The sequence below is a fragment of the Pan paniscus genome, chromosome 23, assembly GCF_029289425.2.
Source record: "Pan paniscus chromosome 23, NHGRI_mPanPan1-v2.0_pri, whole genome shotgun sequence".
NCBI lineage: Eukaryota > Metazoa > Chordata > Mammalia > Primates > Hominidae > Pan > Pan paniscus.
In genome coordinates this window covers 34,209,869-34,232,191 of record NC_085927.1, presented here as the reverse complement: position 1 = coordinate 34,232,191, position 22,323 = coordinate 34,209,869, and the positions used below count along the sequence as shown (strand labels likewise).

The 22,323-nt window shown below is 58.5% G+C and overlaps 1 protein-coding gene across 5 annotated transcripts; it reads right to left on the bottom strand.

Moving 5' to 3' along the window:
- Window positions 1-944: 944 nt before the first annotated feature.
- Window positions 945-19,610, bottom strand: ADORA2A (adenosine A2a receptor). 5 transcript variants are annotated; one of them, XM_024927128.4, is made up of 4 exons: window positions 10,918-11,122; window positions 10,561-10,666; window positions 9,557-10,159; window positions 945-2,710 (listed from the first exon to the last, which is right to left on the bottom strand). In XM_024927128.4, exons 3-4 carry the CDS (start codon window positions 9,886-9,888, stop codon window positions 1,804-1,806), a joined length of 1,239 nt encoding a protein of 412 aa, XP_024782896.2. In that variant the 5' UTR covers window positions 9,889-10,159; window positions 10,561-10,666; window positions 10,918-11,122; the 3' UTR covers window positions 945-1,803. The 5 variants fall into 5 exon arrangements, with proteins under 5 accessions (XP_024782896.2, XP_054961486.2, XP_057156986.2 ...); XM_055105511.2 differs by lacking the exons at window positions 10,561-10,666; window positions 10,918-11,122 and adding an exon at window positions 19,334-19,610; XM_057301003.2 differs by lacking the exons at window positions 10,561-10,666; window positions 10,918-11,122 and adding an exon at window positions 15,539-15,687.
- Between the last annotated feature and the right edge of the window lie 2,713 nt (window positions 19,611-22,323).

Below are 22,323 nucleotides of genomic sequence, written 5' to 3'. Positions count from 1 at the left end.
GAAAGTGGTTGTTTCCAGGCCTAGGATGCAGGGTAATGATGGGCAGGGGTCAGATGCAACATTGTAATGTTTCAGTTCTTAAGCAGAGTGCTGAGGAAATGATGTTATTTTGTACTTTTTGGTTCGGTTCAAATAGTTCATCATTAAGTTAATGGAAAAAATGAACATGGATTTTACAGTCAGACAGACCTGAGTTTTAAGTTCACTTCTGCCACTTACTAGCTGTGTGACCTGGAGCAATCATGTAACCTCTCTGGGCTTGTTAATCATCTATAAAACAGGGCTCACAGGGCTGTGTGGGGATTACCCTTGACATTCTTACACTCCTTCCGGGAGTCCCAGAGTGAGTGAGACCAAACCGGGACAATCACAGCTCTCCACCAACCTCAGGCAGGGGCAGGTTGCTAACTGCCTTCCAGGCCTCAAACTTTGCCATCACAGAAAGATGGCACCACCTCCTCAGGCAGGAGGCCCCTAAGGCCGGGGTCAGAGCAAAAACACCCCTTCCTTCTAGGTTTCTTTTGTTAAGAACAGAAGGAGGGGGATTCTAGGGGAAGGCCGTGTAGCCCCTGCCCAGATCTGTTTGCAGATACCTCTGTGACCTCTGCTAAAGGGTGCAGCAGGGCAGGTGGCGGGTCACAGTTCTGAGAAGGTAACATACAAAGAGATCTTCCCTTAAAGATGTAGGAAGATAAGGAGGGGGGGAGTTGCTGGGGAAAGCCCCTTCTCCCATAGCCCCTGTGGGCCCTCATAGAAATGCAGGTTGGATTGTGGTGCAGCCAGGCAGCCTGTCCCCTCGAGGACAGGACCCTGGAGAAGGCCCCCGGGGCAGGCAGGGTGTCTGCACATACGCACACACTCTCTCATACACAACACATGCCTGTATGTGTGCACAGGCCTAGCTATGGAGTAGGAAACGAACTCAGACGCCATTCTCATTTGGACAAGCTTAAAACACGATGTGGCTCGTTTTTATTTTATCTCAGAAAAAAACATTCCCTTTAGAAGGAAAGGCAGTTAGACAAGGCCTCTCACTGGGTAGCTCTGCGCTACTCAGCACATGCCAGTGGCCTGCCAGCCCCAACCTCTCCCCTGGGACCTGGGCCCATGCTCTGGCACTGCTCTGTTACAACTCCCTGTCCTTGATCCCAGCTTTGTCACTCCAAGAGATGGCCCTGGGACTGAGAAGTGGATGGCAGCTGTGACAGCAGGAGAGGACTGCCTGAGGCTCCCCGGGCAGAGGCTCTGGTGCCGGGTTAGCAGCAGGACCGACGGCAGACCCAGCAGCCAGAGAGTGAAAGGTAATAAAATAAAAAGGGTTTCCTCACACTTACATTTTTCCTGGAAAAAAGTCAAATGTCACCTCTGGGCCCAGCAGCTCCTGAACCCTAGGAGAGTCTAGGGAGAGTGGTGTGTGGGTGGCAGGAGGCTGTTGGAGCCACTCCCCAGTCTCAGGGCCAGGCCAGTCTGCTGTGCCCAAGCTGCTCTGTGGAGACAAGGTGGTGCTTCCAGATGCTTCTGTACTGGAGGGCTGGGCCCTGCCCAGCAAAGATGCTGCTGGTGCTGTGGCCCCCACCTGGTGCAAGGCCTCACAGCATGAAACGTCTGCTTCCTCAGAACCCGAGCCCTTCTTGCTGGGCCTCATGCTGCTCCAGCCTGGGGCTCCCTTCTCTCAGTCCAAAGTAGGAACCGGCTGCCCTCAGGGTCTCCTGGCACTCTCTCTCTTCTCCCAACATGACTGGTCAAGCCAACCAGAAAGATAAAGATTTCCTTCCCTTAGGAAGGGGCAAACTCCATGGATCATCAGGACACTCCTGCTCCATCCTGGGCCAGGGGGTCGTCTAGGCCAGGGGGCTCTGGGCACACTCCCTTGAGCTCATGGCTAAGGAGCTCCACGTCTGAGAGGCCCGTGTTCCCCTGGGACTCTTGGGCACTCCCTTCACTCACCAGCCCCAGGGCGTAGCCATTGGGCCTCCGCTCAGGGTGGGGAGCACTGCCGTTGGCCCACACTCCTGGCGGGTGGCCGTTGAGACGGAGGCTGACCTGCTCTCCGTCACTGCCATGAGCTGCCAAGACCCGGGCACTGGTGCCAGCTGCCTTGAAAGGTTCTTGCTGCCTCAGGACGTGGCTGCGAATGATCTTGCGGAAGGTCTGGCGGAACTCGCGGATACGGTAGGCGTAGATGAAGGGATTCACAACTGAATTGGTGTGGGAGAGGACGATGGCCAGGTACATGAGCCAGAGAGGGGCGTGGCTGCAGTCGGGGCAGAAGAAAGTGAAGCAGTTGATGATGTGTAGGGGCAGCCAGCAGAGGGCAAAGAGCCCCACAATGATGGCCAGTGACTTGGCAGCATGGACCTCCTTCTGCAGTGTGGACCGTGCCCGCTCCCCCGGCAGAGGCTGGCTCTCCATCTGCTTCAGCTGTCGTCGCGCCGCCAGGAAGATCCGCAAATAGACACCCAGCATGAGCAGCAGGGGCACCAGCACACAGGCAAAGAAGTTGAAGTACACCATGTAGTTCATGGGGACCACATCCTCAAAGAGACAGGCCACCTGGCCCTCCCCGCAGCCCTGGGAGTGGTTCTTGCCCTCCTTTGGCTGACCGCAGTTGTTCCAACCTAGCATGGGAGTCAGGCCGATGGCAAACGACAGCACCCAGCAGATGGCAATGATGCCCTTAGCCCTCGTGCCGGTCACCAAGCCATTGTACCTGAGGAGAAGAGACCAGCATCAGAGATCTGAGAAGCCAGGGTTAAGCAGGGCCAAGAGTTCAGAACCCCAGAGCAGCACCCGTTTCCGCATTTCCTGACTGTAAGGTCTTGGACCAGTCATTTCCTGCCACCTCGCCCCAGCATCCTCTTCCGTTAAGTGGAAGTAATATGCCTTGCCTTTTTCACAGGCTGCTGGGAGGTAACAGGAGAGCAGGCATCCAAGAAATGGAAACCCATGTACAAATGCCCAGATGGTCATTGAGTAGTTTTCGGAGTAGTCCTGGGACTTAGTTTGGTTGGAGGAAATTAACGCATGATTTTTTGAGGGGGAAAACATGATTTTTCTCTAAAGGGAAACGTGTCGTAGCCTTAACCAAGATCAATTACCTCCATGTTGGTCGCAGCCTTAACCAAGATCAGTCACCTCCATGTTGGTTGATCTTGGTTAAGGCTACAACAGGCTTGAAGGGGTCTGGAGGGTGGCTTTACTGGCTAGGGGCAGCACCAGCCAGATCAGACCTGTAGGGGATCTAGGCCTCTTGTACTCCATACCCTGTCTTCTCTTCCCCATTTGCCATTTGACTTGGGGACTCCAGAAGCCCTTGAGGAGAGGCAGCATGGGGGATAAAAGAGGGGAGGAGGTCCCAGGCCAAAGGAGATGCCATTTCTCCCCTCCAAACCCACCCACAGCCCTCTGGAGAGAAATGAGAGAATTACGTGTTAACATTTACATGGCCATCTTAACATTTGCAAGGAAATACTGAGGTCCAGGGGGACAGTAATCTGCCCAAAATCACTCAGTCTTCCTGAGTGAGAGCCAGACAGAAATCCAAGCCTACCGACTCCCAGTCTCATACTCGGGAAATGGCTGGATCTGCCAGCCAGGAAGCAGACCTCAGCCCTGTAGGAAAGGTGGCCTAGATTTCATGAAAGAATGGACAATAAAAAAAAAAGTCTCCCTAATTTAGGAAGGCAACCTTGATGATCACTGAGGGATGACTTCTGTTTAACAGTTTTGATTCTGGCAAGACCAGACTACAGTCCCCTCTACCTGGCAGAAACCCTACCCATCCTTCAAGTCCAGGATAGAGATCTCAAAGAAGTTTCCTACCGAAGTGCAGCAGATCCCCACCACATCTGGGCCCCTCGGAGGCAGGGCTTTCCTACATCCATCTCTGCATTGCCAGTTCCGAGACAGGGACACTCAGAAGGTGCAAGGAGGCCGGGCGCAGTGGCTCACACCTGTAATCCCAGCACTTTGGGAGGCCGAGGCAGGCGGATCACGAGGTCAGGAGATCGAGAAACCTTGTCTCTACTAAAAATAAAAAAAATTAGCCGGCCGTGGTGGCGGGGGCCTGTAGTCCCAGCTACTTGGGAGACAGGCAGGAGAATGGCGTGAACCCGGGAGGCAGAGCTTGCAGTGAGCCAAGATCACGCCACTGCACTCCAGCCTGGGAGACAGAGCAAGACTCAGTCTCCAAAAAAAAAAAAAAAAAGGTGCAAGGGGAAGGATGTGCTCTACTTAACTGCGGAGCTGGGAACATCCACAGAAACCATCTCATTCATGGGTAGCAAACAGGCGCCTATAGGTAGCACACACAGGAGGCAGCTGGTGGGGCGTTTACCTGGTCTTCAGCGCCATGCAAAACGTACGCCTGCTATTACCAGATCTCAGGTGGGGCTGGGGAGATGATTTTCTGGGTAAAATCTCCCAAGATTTAAATTTTGTCAACTAATTCAAATAAAAGAGAAAAAGAGAAACCCTGGTGGCTTCCGATCTCTTATGTGGTCCAATCCTCTTGTTTTACAGGTGGGTAAATTGAGGCCCAAGGAGAGGAATGGACTTGCTGTGGACATTCCAAGAGCCCAGAGGCAACTCAGGCCAAGGTGAGTCTGTCTGTTCTGAATCTCTTAGGTCAGTTCTGAATCCAAACAGTAACCGGACAAGCCCATTCTCAGGAGCTCCTCAGCTCCATTCTGTGGGGGCTTGGTTACCTGTAACAGGGCCTCAACAGGAGGGTCATAGACTTGCCCATTGCTTCCAAGCAACAGGGAGCTGGCATTGCCCTGCCTCCTGTGGGACTCGCAAACATAAAATCTCAGGCTCTCTCATTCTCACATCTACATTACATAGCACTGACTCTGTGCCGGACACTGTTCTTAGTGCTTTGCAAATAGTAATTTATATAGTCCTCATTGACTGGGAAGCTATATTAATTTTGACATTATTCCTGAGAAAAGCATATCCCTTCCTGGGTTCTGGCCCTGTTAACAGGAATGTTTTAAAACTTTGTCTCTCTGAGCCTCAGTTTCTTCATTTGTAAAATGGGACCAAGTCGTGGACCTGTCAGCACTCTGCCCTCTAAGGGCAGAATGGAGAATCAATGGGTGGAAATTATAGGGAGGCAGATTGTAACTCAGGGTAGGTTAAGAGTTTTTCAGCTGAGCTGTTCACAGGAGAGATGGCCTGCCTCAGGCAATAGTGAGTTTCCTGTCATTTGAGGCAACAGAGCAGAGCCAAGCAGCCACAGGGGTGTTGCAGAGCTGCCTGGGCCCTGGGCCACCTGCTTTGCTGGTTTTCAAACTGTTCTCAGCAGCAAACCTTGTCGCCCACATTCCCAGGCAGTCACAGAGGTGAAGCTGCTGGGGAAGGGAAGGGGCTTATTAAATGTTTATTGAATTAGTGAATTGGTGGGGACACCAGAGCCAACCCGAAGGCTTCTGGGAACACAGTATGGAAATCCCTGGTCTGTCCAATTATTTACTTGTACAGAAAAGGGAACCCACAAGGGGAGTCTTCCACTGTACTCTGCAAAGAAAGTCCCGTGTGGGGACAGAAATAAAACATACATTAATAGCACTTGCTTATATATGCAAAGAATATCTATCTCTGGAAGGATTCTTAACATGGCCTTGCAGGCAGGGAACTGAGGGTGGGGGACAGGGGGTATGGAGGACAACTTTCTACTATACTATACTCTTTTGTTCCTTTTTAATGTTTTAGAGTGAGCAAAACATGACTCATTTTTTTTTTCTTAAATTGCAAATAGACTAAGTTTATTCAAAAGAAATCCCCATAGGCTGAGAGCCCTGGACCCTGGTGCCCACGGGGTGGGGACAGCATCAGGGCCCAAATGGAATCACAGCTGAGCCTCAGCCAGGCCCAGCAGCATACCCTGGGCTGCATCTGTGACCAACACACTCACATCTTGCCCTCTTAGACCCCAAACATTGACCATCCAGCTGGAAGGGATGCCAAGGCTGTCTAGCGTGACACACCACCACTCTGGGGTGCCCAGGCATGTCAGAGAATGTGGGTCCCAGAGCTGCTGCCCACCCTTTGTGGAGGTGCCCTCTGCAGCTCTGTGTCCCCCGGCTTGCAGGCTGCCCCTTTCTGGGGATCTCCATTACCCACACTGGGGGCTCACCCTATGGTCCAAAAATATGCCCCATGATTCCAGCTGGGGCTTTATGTGCACATGTCCCAACCTGAGGAGTAGGTGGAGCCTTCCTAAGTTGTCCAAAGGAGTCATTGATCCAAGAATTGAAGAGCCATGGACCCACAGGGGAAACCTCCATTCCTTCCCCTGGTACGAACAGGCCTGACTTGGCCTCCACCTTTCCTGCCCACTCTGTTCATCTCTCTCTGTCACTAGGCAGCCAGGCCACCCTTCCCTACCCAGTGCTCACATGCTCATTCCTTCCTCAGGGTCTTGTCCCAGGCTTTGCCCCCCTCCTGACACACCTGCCCCCACACTCATGCCAGTGAGACCCTGCCTGCCCGTCCTGCAAGACCCACTGGGTGACACCTCCTCCAGGGAGCCCTCTCTCCCAATCCTGCCCTCTTAGAAGTGTTAGGACTTCGGGCCTCACCACCAGCTGCCACCTGCACCTTGGCCTGTTCCTCAAACCAGCGAGAACATCCACCAAGGGCTGCTGTGAGAGCCAGGGGACAGTGAGGCAAAAATCCCCTGGGAACTGGAAAAAGAAGCCCATGTCTCTCACCCTGAATTCCCTATCCTCTGGGGACACAGAGAGCTACATCTCTGCCTCTGGCCTGAAGTCTTTCTCACAGAGTTCCTCGACTAGGCCCTGTGCTAGCCCAACAGGTTCCCTGAACTTGGAAAATAACAGATTTTTCCAAAACTGAATTCTTTTTTTAAAAACAAAGTTAATGGAGAGTGGGGCAGGCCTGAGGCTAGACCCAGGGCTAGCCGAATGGACCTTTCTGAGTGGAGCAGGAAACGGCACGTAGAGGAGGCTGGATTCCCAGCTGAGAAAGGAGGAGGGAGGATCCTGAGGCAGGCTGTGACTCCAGCGCCGGCCAGGAGTGTCACCAAGTTCCTTTCATAACCCCCTTGCTCTCGGGAGCCCACATGGACACCTCCACATGCCCAGAGGCCCAGGGGCCCTGAGGAACAGGAAAGCGAAGGGACCTGCGGGCCAGGAACAGCCTGAAGGGCCCTGGAGTCCATCCACATCAGGAGACACTCGTATGTCCTTCCCTGCTCTGGCCTCCCCATGAGTTTGTGAGTAACAGGAGGGTCAGAACATCCGCCTGGCCACAATGCAGGCCAAGAGGATGACAGGAGATGCTGAGCTGACACCCTTTGGCAACTGCAAAGCTCTCTGCCCTCAAGGGAGGATGAACATCATCGTCGTCATCCTCTCCAGGGCCCCCTGCAGAAGAGACCAGCCTAAGCCTTGCAGAGCCTCATGGAGCAGAGTCAAATGGCTCAAGGTCTGGGTGGAACTAAGGTCCAGCTCCAAGGAAGTTGGGATGAGATGGGTAGAGGATAGGGGGCAGGTCCATGGCTCTGAACCCAAAGATCTGAATCCCCACCCTCCCCACGCCTCCAACCCTCCTCAGGGTCCCTGTCACCCCATCCACTCACTGGACCTTCAGAACACCTTTGTGAGCTCAGAGGGGCAGAGAGACTTGTCCTATTTTATGGATGAGGAAATGGGCCCAGAGAGAGGCAGCTAACTTTCCACAGCCACACAGCACATCCTGTCCTACTACATAGGGAGTCATTCTCTCAACTCTCAGAAAACAGAGAAGGAAAGGGAGAGACAAAAGAGAAAAAAAGTCGAGCTCCTTTAAATTGAGAACGGCAGCCCTGATCATGCCCTTTGAATCAGAGAAAAAAGTGAGAGCTTGGCCTCTGCTTCCCCATAGAGCATCCCATCAGTGTGCAGACTCAGCTTGGTTCCCTGAAGTCCCCTCCAGTGCTTTGTTCTCTGGCCCACCTGGGCACCTGCAGACAGGGCCCCTCCTGGGCCTCCGTGTTCTGAGCTGCCACTGGACGAACCTAAACTCTGCTCTGCCCGTCACAGAGCAATGGATGGAGGCTCACCAGAGACTGCACTTGGAGTCCGACAACCCCTAATTCCACCCCTCTCAGGGCTGGCCAGGGTCCCCTTCTCCTTTGCCGAGGGTTCTAGACTCTCCTGGGGTAGAGAGCATCTGACAGGGCAGTGTGAGGTCCAGATTCCTCCCCTTCCCTGGAGCAGCCCAGTGCAGCTCCTGCTCCCACTTAGAGCCCAGGTGACAGGGACGGCCACCTGGTGCAGGCTCTGCGAGACAGGCTGCTCATGACCGCTCCCCAGTGACTGAAGTCACAGTGGGGATCAGGCCACATTTCTTTCCAGGCCTCGCCCCAGCTCCACTACCAACTCGTTGTGTGGCCCGGAAACAGCTGGCTGTCTTCTCTGAGGCTCATTTTCCATCCCGAAGATGAGAGGAAATGACCTCTAAGGGCCCCTTGGCTTTGACGCTCTAAATTTCCATTTGCTCATCTAGCTGGGTCCTCCTTCCTGCTGGGGCACCCTCAACCTGAGTGGGGCTGCTGTGGCTTCCTCTTTAGGTAGGCACCCACCAGTTTCAGATAATTCACCGCAGAGATGGCGCACCCTGCTCCCTGACTCTCAAGAGGCACCACCTCAAGCCTCATGCATGGCCTCAGGGCCCACAACCACCCAGGCTGTGGAACCCAGCTCTGTGGCAGAGGGGCCAGGAGGTGGGGCAGAAGGCCTCTGACGTCCCCAAGGGAGGGATGCACTTTCTAGCCTCATCTATGGCCTGGGTAGGTGGAATCCATGCCGAGTAATTCAGCCTCTGGGAAAATCTTCATTTACACAATTACTTGGCTGAAGTCACTTCACAAAAGATTCACCATAAAAATCCCCTCCAACAGCCAGCCCCTGAGCACACTGGCTGCCTCTAAGACGATGAGTCCTTGGTGACTTGAGGAGCAACAGAATTTGCATATAGGTCCAAGTGACTCACTGTGGCATTCAGCCAAGTCACTTCCCCTCTCTGGGTCATTTTCCTAATGTGCACACTGCAAGGCTGGCCCAGAGGATCTGGGGGAAGGCAGGTGGCGGGCGGCTCCTAACTCTGAGGTCCTATGGTTTCCCCTGGCTCCCCGCTCCACCCCAGCATAATTCGGGAAGTTTTGCTTGTGTGTGAGGAATGGCCCAGACACACCCGCTGGCAGCACGTGGGTCACTGGGACCACAGCTCCCTGCTAAGCCCAATGCCAGACCCTGGCCACACTCATCTGCCAAAAAGCAGAGCACAGTTGGCCTCAGGCAGCCTAGGGGAACCCAGGCCGCCTGGGAGGGCCAGGCTGCCCTGCGCCCATAGGGATCAGTCAGTTCGGCATGACTGCTGGCCACGTGCTGGCCCTGGGGAGCCCCTGCTGAGCCTGGGGCCCCGTCGCCAGCTCACCATGCTGACACTGCAGACCAGGCCCTGATCCCAGGCTCACCCTGGCTCCCGGCACAGACCAAAGCCTGGGCACCAACAGACTTTGCACAGATGTAACCCCGGCCCTGCTCACCGGAGCGGGATGCGGATGGCGATGTAGCGGTCAATGGCGATGGCCAGGAGACTGAAGATGGAGCTCTGCGTGAGGACCAGGACGAAGCAGGCAATGAAGAGGCAGCCGTGGCAGGCAGCGCAGAACCCGGTGCTGATGGTGATGGCAAAGGGGATGGCGAGCACACCCACTGCGATGTCGGCCGCCGCCAGTGACACCACAAAGTAGTTGGTGACGTTCTGCAGGTTGCTGTTGAGCCACACGGCCCAGCACACCAGCACATTGCCCAGGATGGCCAGCACAGCAATGGCCAGCTCCACCGTGATGTACACCGAGGAGCCCATGATGGGCATGGCCACAGACAGGCAGGCTCAGCACGGACGCGGGCTGGGCCAGCTCACGGTCCATTGCTGCAGCCCAGCCGCCCGCCTGGCTCCCAGCCCGGCCCAGGCGGAGGGGCCCAGGCCCCTGAGCCCCTTCCTCACAGGAGCCAAGTGCAGCCCTGCTGGGGCGCTCTCCAAGGGCTTTTTCACAGAGGACTCTGAGTCTCCTGAAACCAGGCCCTCTGCAGGGGTTCTGGCAGCAGCATCATGGCTCAGCCCAGCTTCAGGGTTCCTGAGGCACCTGCAAAGGGACAGCCGATGAGAAGCTGAACCATCTGCAGAGGGCGAGCCCTGCGGAAAGTGCCACCCCTTACCCCACACCTGGCCCCCTGAAGACCCTATAGTTTCAGATCCCACCCTACCCACAGGCCAGGTGTCAGCCTGAGGATGGCCCCTGACCCCACCTAGCCCCATGCCCTGCCCGGTCTGCCGTGGTCATAGCCAGGAGGCGAGAGAGGTGGGAATTTGACCCTCACTTTAGAGGACACCCAGAGAAGTCACTGAGCAAGGCTGGTTCCCCTGGTCCAATAGAATTCCCACTAAGACTCCCACACAAACCCCTCCCAAGGAGGCAGCCCCTTCTCCCAGGCTCTGCAGAATGAGTACTGCCCTGGCTGGGCCCCTGCCAGGACTCCAGCTCACCCCAGCACTATCCATGGCTCCCTGCATTCCCTGCTCTGCGCATTGTTGTCACGGTGCCTCCCACTCTGGACTCAGGGCCAAGGATCAGATGTGGTCTGTTTTTTTCCTGGGGGAGCCAGAAACTTGTTAAAGTCTGTCAGTGTTGGCCCCCCATGCTCAGCCTCTCAGGCCTCCTGTGGCAGCTTGGCCAGTCTCCTGGGTCCTGGATCTCGGCCAGCCCCATGACACTCCCTCCCAGAAAGGCCCCTCCCTGCCCAGGCTCTCCCAGTCCCACCCACCTTCTCTCGCCAGGCCAGCTTCTCAGACCCCCTGGCCTGCTCCATCCCGTCAACTCTCCCAGGAACTACCAGCACCCACCTAAGGGACACCAGCCGCCCTGTGAAAGGACAAGCCAGAGACCCCTGGAGATCGGATGTGGAAGGATGTGGGGAGCTGCCTGGTCCTGTCTCCCACTGCCGCAGAGGGTAAGCCCTCTCATACTGCGCCCGAACCCGCTGCCTCCAGGTGCCCCTGCCAGTCAGCTGCAGTCAGGGCAGGGGCGGCGATGCAGCTGACTGTGAGCTTCCACTCGGAGGGAGCTGCCTCACCTCCCTCCTCCCACGCCCTCTCCCCCACCTGCTCCTCTGCCTGGCTGACACCAGGAATGACTAACGGGAGTTTGGTCCCTGGCAGAAAGCAGGTATGGAACCAGGACTCACTGAGGGACTCTGGGCAAAAATGCTTTTCTTTTCTGGGCCTCAGTTTCCTCATTGATACGGTGAGGCAGCTGGACCCCAAATGACCTCTAGGGGCCATGCCAGCTCTCACCCATGATTCTATGAGAAGGAAATAAACAGATTTAAAATGGCTCCCCCAGAGTCAAAATGGAATTACTGACACCCCTCAGAAGCAGAAGTTTTGGTTCCCCAGCAGGCCTGAGCCCAGCCCCAACTCCCAGTGTCCCCTTCGAGCCTGTGAATGGTCTGGATCCAAATGGACCTCTGCCCGTTAAATTGCCCCTCTTTGAGAGCTAAGAGGCCCCCAAATGTACCCCCTCCAGTCCTGAACCCTCATGGGGCCCTATGAGTGTGTGGCCAGCTGCCACCACCTGCCTGGGGACAAGAGGTCAGAGGCTGCCTTTCACGTGGACTCGGGCAGCCACCTCGTCTCTCTCTCTCTTCCAGGACATGAGGGATGGAGCAGGACTGGCAACCTGGAGAGGAAGTCACTCCTGGTCCTGAGCCCTGTTCAAAGGGCCAGGCTCCCCTCTACCCCATTGTCCATGTGACAGAGCTCAAACACACAGACCCCAACTTTCCCTCCAACTCCAATGCTGTCGGCACCTCAAGTGGCTGGAACAGGATTGGCACGGGCTGCAGCCATACCTGGGACTGGAGGTTCTCCTGCACCCAGCAGGCCCTTTTGCCCCTACTAGGAGCCTGGGAATGGAGCATTGACACAGAAGCAGGAGGAGGAAGGAGAGAGCAGAGGCCAGAAACCCTGCAGAAACGGAGGGCCTGCAGCAGCTGGAGAGGGCTGAGTCCTCCCAAGCCCCTGCTTTCCATGGGGCACTTGCCAGGCAGCCATTCACAAAGTGTGTTGTTGGCAGGGATGCACCAGACCAGCTCTCCTGGCACCATCCCTGGCCACACTCAAGGAACACAGTTATCCCTGATGCTCTTGGCCTCTCTCCCTGAGCAGTACTCACCAGGGCCCACCTGACTCACGATAGCCCCTGCCCAACAGGTACAAGTGGAGCTGGTGCTGGCCCCGGGCTGCCTCCCACCCAGGTGCCTGGCCTGTGGCTCCAAGGTGGACTCCCAGGCCCAGCACCACCAGCAGCAGCAACAGGCGACTGTCCAGTGAGGCCCAGTGGGCCACTGAGGAGCCGCCTCTACCCAGGGATCCTGCCTCCCACCACGGCCCTCTCTAGGGCATCTGCATTGAAGGATGCCACAGCCTTCTGCCAATCTGACCATCCCAGGCTAGAAGGCTGATGCAGCCCCAGACCACGCTCCAGATTCAAGGGCCTTGCTGGGGGCAGACAAGGTGGAACATAACATGTCTGCCAAAGTGAGGGAGGACTCCCCAGTCCCATCACCCAGAGCCCTGCTGGTGGGGTCAAATCATCGGCACCCGCCTCAGGGGCTGGACTGTTGCCATGCCAGCTGGGATGCCCAGTTTGGGAGAAGCCTGACCAGGGCCTCTTTGGCAAGGCTTCCCTGGCAGCCCTGGATACCTGCCTGTGTACCCCCGTTCTCAGGGTCTCCCCACCTTCTGTGCTGTGGGTCCCCATGCTAAACAGCACTAGATACCGATAACCTTCTTGACTATACTGAAGCCACCTTCCTGCTGCCCACCAGCCTCAGTGACAGCAACAGACCCCTCTGCCCAGGCCGGCCTCACACGGGGCTAAAGACACCCACGGCTCCTGCCAGCAGGGTCCACACAGGCCACCTCACTGCCCGTCCTCTCCCTCAGCCCCTCCTTAAGCACTCCTGCAGGCTCTCCCAGCTGCTGCCAGCACATCCCGGGTGAGGCTTGCCCGGACCCACAGGCAACCTGGGCCCCTGCCAAGCCAGAATCCACTCTCAGCTGTGCCTTTCTCGGCCCTGAGCAAAGCAGATCGGTGGAGTCAGAGGCACCTTTGGGGCAGACAGGGGAAGAGGAGTGCATTCCTTGGGGAAAGGTTGGGAGCTACCCAGCCGTAGGCTGGCAAATCAGCTCCTGGCCGGGGGCACCCTGACTTACAGGCTTTGCCTGATTTCTGTGGTGTAAATTCTCCCCTTGTGCCCAGTTTCAAGCTACTAATGTGTCGTGGACCGTAACTGGGGAGCAACACAGAGTCAGCTGGCCACGATGCCAGTCACTGCTGAGCTGCCAAACCTTACGCGTCCCAGGGGGCACCTGCCTAGAGGCCAGGCACTGCACTGGACCCTCAGACACAGCTTGTGCAGCCTGCTTAGGAGCTTGGGAAATGACTGTCATCTGTGATCTTGCTGGTCCCAGGAAGCCCATTTTACAGATGAGGAAACTGAGGCCCAAAGGCACGAAGCGACCTCTCTCAGCCTCACCAAGAGCACTGGAAGGTGGTGTAGGGCTGGGGCCGTGCGCACAGAGAGCACAGCAGCAGGAAGGCTCCTGGGCCTCCAGCTCCCCTCCCTCAGAAGCCTCCCAGAGTGACAGGAAGGTCAGAGGCCCCGGGGAGGGGGCGGGGCCAGGATCTGGCAATTTCCTATCCCTCTCTGTTGGCTCTGTGCATCTAATTAATCCTTGAGTCATCTGTTGCTAACCAGGAGGGGAAATTAAATATTAATAATCTAATACTTCTCTGTGATTACCCCTTGTTGGGGACAGATCAGAGGGCAGATGCTGCCCCATACAGACAGGGGACACATGCTGCGGAATGTGCATAATGCCTCTTGAAAGAACCACCTTATAGGATTCCACGCGGTCAGACTCAAAACTGCTGCTGCTTCCTGCCTTCCTCCTCACCTCCCCCAACCTGGCCACTTTAATTAAAACTCCATTTAATCAAAACCCACACATCTTCTGGTTCCTCGTATGTCACACTAGCAAGGCCCTCTGTACACATGCCCAGATGGTGGCTATACCCCCCAGAGCCTGCTGCACGGAGGTGCCCACCAGCTTCTAGGCAGTGACCTGCACACCTGCTCCTGAGTGCGGCTAAGAGCAACATACAGGACACGGTGCACGGACTCGGACCCGCTCCAGCCATGCCTGGCCTGTTCCTGGGCTCCAGAATCCCAGCCTTAGAACCCTCCTGCTGCCTTTCCATAACAAATGTTTACCAAGTACCTCCACCAGGCCTGGCAGCACCCCAACTGCTGGGCCAAAGGGAGGTGTGCCCCCGTTGCTGTGCCTGGCCCCATCTGAGCATATGGCAGGGGACCTCAAAGGAGGAAAGGACCCAGGACATTCCTGGGAGGCGGCTGCTGCCCTGCAGTTTCAGGCACTGCAGGCCACTCCCTGTCTCCACAACATTGGCTCAGCTAAGAGGAGTCGCAAATCAATTTCAAAGCGCAAGAGGTATATGAAGGCTAAGAAAGGTAAGCAAAAGAATTAAAAATAGGGAGATGAATTCATTCCAGTAGAAAGGAAGGTAATATGGTAATCTAATAATGATTTCAGAGACCTTTAGAATCTCCAAAGAGGCAAAGAAAGGAATGGCATCCGTAGACAAGAATGAGAACTTCTGAACCGACTGGCGGAAATGAAACAAGGACAGGTGGATATGAACAAGAAATAGTACAAAATCCAGGGACTGAAAAATAGAGGGACTGAAATAAGGGATGTGGTGGGCTTCAGGCACACATACAGTGGAAGAGACGACTGGGGATCTGAAGCTAGTACTGAGGAATTCTCCCAGAAACACCATGAAGAGACCTAGTCTAGGAGGAAACGGTTGAGAGGCATGGGGTGGACTGAGAACCATCAACAAGTGGCTTGCGGGAGCTCGGCAGGGCACGGCAGGTCGTGGGCCCCACTATGACTGGCTTTTGGGATGGCCCAGGGGGGCCTGGGCATGAACCTCCCAGAACCCAGGGCCCCAGGATCCCCAAACCCCTTCCAAACTCATCAGCGCAGGTGCCTTCCTCACTGCCCAGTGGTAAGCAGCCACCCAGCACGGGCTCCACTTCCCTCCTGACCTCCGGGGCTGCCCGGTGGCCCTTACTTTAGGCGCTGGGTGCAGGCTGGGCCCGGGACCCAGAGATACACCTGGCATCCCTCCCCCACAGCCCGGGTGCAGCTGCAGCTCTCTGCTCCTGGTGGCAGGATGTGGGCAAGATGGGGCCAAGACCCAGCTCCCTGCAGCTGGAGGCTAAGGCTCTGAGCCTGCCTCACAGAGCAGCCCCCACATCGCAGCCCCGGGGCCAGTGCTGGGGGCCCCAGCTCCTGCTCCCCACACCCCCATGTGTCCAGGCTAGGGACCAGGAAGGCCACAGCCCCCCCTCCTCCCTGCCTGGGGGCCACTCACCCCCTCACACGAGGCTTCACCTGACAGCCCTCCTCCGAGGGGCCGCACCCCGCACAAAGGTGCTGGGGGCCCACGCTGTGCTGAAAGCAGCTTGGCTGGGGGCGGCTCCTGCTCCATGTCACAGTCCCTGAGGCCCAGGCAGAGCTTCCCCTCTGCACGCGGCTGCTCACATGTACACAGGCTGTGGTGAGCCACGTCATGTCACGTGAAGGATTGGCACCTGCACCTCCCTCAGATGGCGGGCAACAGGTACTATGCCGCTGAAGGGGGGACAAGGGAGTGTTTCTAGATGGCCCCGCGGACACAGAGCCCAGGAGTCCTGGGCGGGACCCTGTGGGAGGCTTGAAGGGCAGTGCTGGGTGCAGGGCCTCACAATGCCCCAGGGTGGCTGCACTGAGGATGGGAGGGGTGAGGACCGGCTGTTGGGTCCCTGGGCAGGTGCGACGAGGCAGCCCTGGAGGCTGACAGGAGGGCAGGGTGACCAAGCAGAGCCTGGCCACTGCTGCTTCCCCACTGAGCAGCCTCCCCCAGGCTGGCTCAGGGTTTGCAGAGGCCACTGAGGGACCAGAGGCGAGTCCCCCTGTGACACAGGGGCAGACCAGCCCGGGGCCTCTGGGGAGAAGTCTCCTGCCCAGACGCCAGAGGAGACACCAAGTGGCACCATCGGCCTCCCTCTGCTTGGCCAGCTCCAGCAGCCTCTCCACCAGGTGACGGCCGATGCCAGAGACCAGGGCTGCAGCGGCACATCCAAGGGGTCGGCACAGAAGAGCAGCAGCAGCCCCTGCCCAGTGACTCCTGGAACAAGCTTCCCCTGCGGGGGGTTGGCGGGGGGTGGTGAGAGAATCCCCACGGCAACTCACAGAAACATCATCTGGGTGAGACTTGGAGGAGAAGGTGAAGGGAGAGAGGTATCGAGAGATTCTAGCAGAGAAAATGCCGTGGAGGCCCGAAGCCAGGGTCCTGCCTTCCCTGGGCTCCCATCATCCCCTGTGCTGGGACGAGGGGCAGCTGCTCTGCTGCTCCTCCCTCCACCTGATCCTCCCCAGTCCCTGGCCAGATCCATGGAGTCCAGGCTGCAGGGGCCCAGGCCTCCTCCGCCATGAAACTGCCTCTTCCCACCACCCAGAGCCCCAGGTTCTGCACAGGAGGTGGGCAGTTGTGTGGGGGCTCCTCTCTGCACCCCAGCTCCATTCCCTTCCCCATCTGGGCTCCTCTGCTCCTTGCAACCTCTGGACCACCCACCTCCTAGGACCAAGCCCCTCCTGTCAATGGCCCAGACCCTTCTCTTTGGAGCTAGAACCCTCCCATTCACCAGCTCAGCTCCTGCCTGTGCAGTCTCCTCTCCACAGCACCCCCACCACACATGCCCTAAATCCCCTCAGCCTGTGCTTCCCGCCTTCATCCATCCATCCATCTTCTGTCTGTCCTTCCTCTGCTCTCCTGCATGCTCAGGGCTCTGTTTGCGCTGCGATAGACAAGATAGACCCCGCAAACACGGTTGGGAAGGCAGTTCTAGCTCATTTGGGGTTAGGTGGCTCGGGTATTAGGTCTATGAGAGGGTACTAAGACCTTCTTTGGGGTGTCAGGACACAGTTGAGAGCCACCAGGGGCTGTGGTCCCACACAGCAGGCACCGCCCAGGCCTCACCTGGACTTTGCAGGACGTGATGCTCTCAAGTCACATGCTGGCTCCCAGGCCAACTATCATTCACATGTCCCTCTGCCAACAGCAATCCCTGTGGTGTCCCCTGACCCTCAAGCCTAACACCCTCCCTCCCGGGTTCCCCGCTCCAGCACACACCCCTCACCGGCCCTCTGGTCTGCCCTAAACCTTCCCCCACTTGCTCCCAAGCCAAGGCCTTTCCACATTAGGCATTGCTAAGATCATCATCCTTGTTCTACAGATGAGATATCAGATTCCCGGGGACAGCGACCTGCTCAGAGAGTGGGTCGAGGAGGCAAGACTAGAACCCAGACGAGAGCACTGAAATCTCCAGCACATCGCGTTGCCCATGAGGCAGTCAGTGCCATTGATTGCCCTCCTCCATCGCGACGCAGGGCATATTTGGGGATCTGTAATTCACAGACTGATATGGGAAGAAGCCCAGCACAGCTCTCAGACCAGCCAGGTCAGCCTGGCCTAAGGCCCGCCTCTGGCCAGAGGTGACTGGGCTGCCCCTGGCTTCCTGAGGCAAGGAGCAGGAAAGCTCACAGCTCAGCCAGCTCAGCACTGGGGGAACAGGGGACACGGATGGAGGGGTAGTGGCTGGGATTTGCCTGAGAAACTCTAGGACTAGGGAGAGGCTGGGAGACCCCAAAAAGCAAGCGCAGAACAAGGAGGGACTGACACCGTGGCCGTGGACCAGCCTGTGAGGCGCCCCTGCCATGGATCTGCCGGGATGTTGGGGGGGTGCGGTGCTGCCCACAGGGCCCGGCCTTCCCAGCCCCACCCAAGGCCTCCAGGAACGGCCAAAGCAGGGCCAGTGAGGAAGCCCCGACCCCGCAACAGCTTCCCAGGCCCGCGGTGCTCCACAGAACCCTCCACCATGGTCCCCAGGGCTGGGGCACCCTGGGGCAGCCCTGGCGCGTCATGGAGTATCGGCAGGGTGCCCCGCCGGGGAACCCAGGGGGAGCCGGCAGCAGAGGCAGGGTGGAGGCGGCCTGAGCACCTGGCAATAGGGGAGAAGGCCCTGTGTGTGGCAGAGCCCAAGAGAGGAGGTGCTTCAGGATGGCGACGGAGGGCTGGCTTGACCTGCGGCTCACCCTCCAACAAGGGCCACAAACACCTGCGCGTCTTTGCAGGGCCCCAACTCCCCCAGCCTAGGACCCAGCCCTGGGTCTCCCTCTTCCTCCCATGGTACAGTCGGGGCAACTAAAGTCTGAGTGCGGGACACAGGGATCTCAGCTCTGCCGGCCCGCGGCCTCCTCCTCAAGCCCTTGGGCCGCCTTGCGCCAAATCCCTCGAGAGCCGCCACCATTCCCGCCATTCCTACCTCCGCTCCGGGCAGCCAGACAGACGGCCGGGGCCAGTCCGAGGCGCGCACCCACCCCCATCCGTCCCCCGTCGTCTCCTGGGTCCCCCAAACCCAGTTCCCGCCACCACTGTCCACGGAAGGCGCCAGCGCTCGGCCCAGCGTTCCTGATTCCCCCTTTCTCGGCGCGTCCCGGGCGCTCGGGTATCTCTGCCCGCGCCTCACCTTCCCGGGGAACCGGTCTCCGCCCGGCTCCTCCACCTGGGGAATCTCCCTCGCCCCGGGGCCCGGCCCGCCACCCCTCAGGAAACGCCTCTGCGCCCCCAGTCCATCCCTGCTGGAGGAGCTCGCGAAGGTTCATGCGAGCGCGCGGGGCCGGTCTGCGGCGCATGGACGGACGGACGGACTGACGGACGGACGCTCCCCGCCCGCTACCTGCAGCTCCGCACCCCGCGCCGCGCCGGCCGCCGCACTTGCCTTCCCTCCCCGCCTACCCCTGCGCGCCTTCCGGTGCAGTTTGGGACAGCTCGGAGGGTCCCGCACGCGGCGCCGCAACTGCGCCTGGGACGTGACTGTGCCTGGGCCCTTCACAGGCCGTGCCGGCAGCCGCCGCGGGGCAGGACTCGGACCCCGCGCCGGGGAACTGGTCTCGGGGCGGCGGGAAAGGAACCCTGAGGGGAGCAGAACCCCAGCCTCCCAGTCCTCCCGGCCCCGCACCCCCGACGGCCCCACGCCGCCCGGCCACCAGCCCCGGACCCCCGGCACCCCGCACCCCGGACCCGGCACCCAGGACCCCGCACGCCAGACCTAGCACCCCGGCTGACCTGCGGCTCGCACGCCGGCTCCCGCTGTCTCGGCGGCCGCTCGGTCTCCGGCTCCGGCCGCGCCGCTCACGGGCGCCCCCTGCAGGCAGCTTTGAGACCCGCGCTGCCCCCGCCCCGCCCCGCTGCGCGGAGAAACCGAGGCCGGAGGGGGACCCGAGGCATCGGCCCGCGAGGCCCGCAGGCGATCCTGGAAGGACGATCCCGCAGGTGTCCCTGTCAGGACGAGGCCGCGACGGGCCTGGACCGCGCCACATCCCCCGCCTGCGGCCCCCCAGCGCGCTCCTCCCGGGCTCGCATCCGTCCCGCCGCTTCCTCAGCGCCACACTCACCTCCCTTCCAGGAGTCCTCGGGCCTGGGAGTCCCCTTCCCCGCCCCTTGGAGCGCTCCGGGCCCCACCCCCACACTCCCTCTTTTCTTTTTTTGAGACGGACTGTTGGTCTTTCGCCCAGGCTGGAGTGCAGTGGCGCGATCTCGGCTCACTGCAACCTCCACCTCCCGGGTTCAAGCGATTCTCCTGCCTCAGCCTCCCGAGTAGCTGGGATTACAGGCGCCCGCCACCACGCCCGGCTAACTTTTGTATTTTTTAGTAGAGACGGTGTTTCACCATGTTGGTCAGGCTGGTGAAACAGCCCAGCCTCCCTCTTTTTTAAGAAGCCCCCATTGCCGGCCGGGCGCGGTGGCTCACGCCTGTAATCCCAGCACTTTGGGAGGCGGAGGTGGGCGGACCACGAGGTCAGGAGATTGAGACCATCCTGGCTAACAAGGTAAAACCCTGTCTCTACTAAAAAAGTACAAAATTTAGCCGGGCGTGGTGGCATGCGCCTGTAGTCCCAGCTACTCGGGAGGCTGAGGCAGGAGAATCGCTTGAACCCGGGAGGCGGAGGTTGCAGTGAGCTGAGATCACGCCACTGCACTGCAGCCTGGGGGACAGAGCTAGACTCTGTCTCAAACAAACAAATAAAGAAAAAAGAAGTCCTCACTGCCGCCTCTGCCACTATGGTCCTGTGGAACTCTGCTGTTCCTTATCAGAGTTGGGCTGGATCCGTGCCCCTGTGTCACCCGTTCCCCAATGTCCAGCTGTGCCCAATGCCCGCTCCTCAGATCTTTCCATGGCTCCCCAGGTCCTGAGGGATAAAGGCCAGCCTCCTGAACATGGCGTTCAAGGCCCTGCCTGACCCTTAGCTCCCCCACCTTTAGCCCTGCCCTTCCTTAGCCTGGCCCAGGTGCTGGTCTTGGCAACAGCTGGTATCTCAGTTCAAAGATGTGTCCCCAATTTCCAATGCCCCCTCTGCCTCTCCCCATCCCAGACTCTGGGCCAGAGACCCTCTTGTTCTTCCAGCTCCTGGTGCCCAGTGTGGCCTTGATCCTCCCCTACTTCCCTGAACAAGGAGGCAGGGAGTCCTGTCTGCACCACAGACTAACTGGGAATTTTAGAGCCTGAGGCTGGGAATTCCCCCCCCATCCCCCCACCCCACTCGCCTATTTTCTGGAGACTTCCAATTGGGAACAACTTCATGTCCAGCCCTCCAAGCTGTCCAAGGGGACCCACCTTCTACCCTTGCATCTGGAGGGATGTGGACTAATCCCAACTGTTCACGACAGGACAGGCTATGTCAGACAGCTGGGGCATTGGTGGCCAAAGGCTTTTGGGAATCCTTGCATTCTAGAACCTCTGGGGACCAGTGGGGTCCTGGCTAGAGGCCCAGGGTGGAGGGGCTTGCCCAGGGCCAGGCTGGACCCTAAGGCTGAAGGCAGAATGGGGGCATGACCTCTATCACAGCAGCCACCACTCACTGCAGGGAGGAGAGGGTGGGTGGGAAATGGGCACACAGGCACCTGGCCAGTGTGTTGGGAGAAGCATGGGGCCCATGGCAGTGACCATTGCTTACCCAGATGCAGCCTTGAGCATCTGGCAGCCTCCCTGGCTTATTCCTGGGATTGAAGCCTGGGCCCCCGTTCCCATTCAACTAGCTCGGCTCTCCTGGTCCTTGTGTTCCCTAATGTCCAAGGTGGAGGAGGAAACCCTGCGATGTGTGGGGACCTAGACAGCTTGACTTAAACTCCGAAGGGCGAGACCCACATGAGACTCTTGGGGCGCTGTCCCCAGGTCTTTCCAAGGAGACCTGGCCCTGGTGCCCCCCTCTCTCTCATCCTGGCCTTTGCTGACCCTCTATTCAAAGGAGCTCGCCTTCTCCCATGGCCCTGGCTTTCCTCAGTGGAGGAGCTCCCCCTCCAGGTGGGGACACCGCCCTGGGACCAGCGGCAGGGGCTTCCCTGCAGACCTTCCAGGACCCATATCCTCACCTGTAAAATGAGTGTCTTGTGTCTGCCCTGCCCCCTCCTGGAGGTTAAGTCAAACCACAAGGTAGGGGTGAGGGATGCTGACAGCCATGGGGCCCTCCCTTGGCCCCATCCTTGGCTCCCCATCCTTGCTTCTGGGGCTCTCCACGAGGTAAAACCTCTCCTCTAGTGGGGACAAACCCCTCCCGCCCACACCTGCTGGACCCAGATTCATTCAAGCCCTTACTCAGCAAACATGCACGGAGCGTCCTGAGTCTTCCTGAGGGGCTCAGGGGGCTCACGAGGCAGAAACCAGCCCTCAGCCGATTCTGAGGGTCTGTCTTGTCCCCCAGTGTGGACCCCAATGACTCCTCTGCCATTGCCATCCTGGGGCCCGCAACCTTCCTGCGTGGACCTTCCCATGCATGGTCTAGCCATGTGCACCCCAGTCCCACAGCAGGAGGGTTGCAGCTGCAACGTCCTCACGCAGGGAGTGATGGCTTTGTTCCAAAGCTGGTCCTCAGGGTCACAGTGCCAAAGCCCTTAACATTCACCTCTAGGGCTCAAGGGGCAGTTCCTCCATTCCTCAGCAGTGGCGCCGGTGGAACTGTGTCCTGAGGCCAGGGGGTGGTCAGGCAGGGTCTGGAGTGGCTCCAGCCCCAGAGCCAGCTCCACAGTCCCCACAGCCACCCATGAGGAGCCAGTGCCAA

Excerpts from the sequence above, each read along its gene's own strand:
- ADORA2A (XM_055105511.2), bottom strand. The coding sequence starts at position 9,888 with ATGCCCATCATGGGCTCCTCGGTGTACATCACGGTGGAGCTGGCCATT. Across the intron at positions 2,711-9,556 it reads GCCATCCGCATCCCGCTCCG|GTACAATGGCTTGGTGACCG; the intron begins GTGAGCAGGGCC and ends TCTTCTCCTCAG.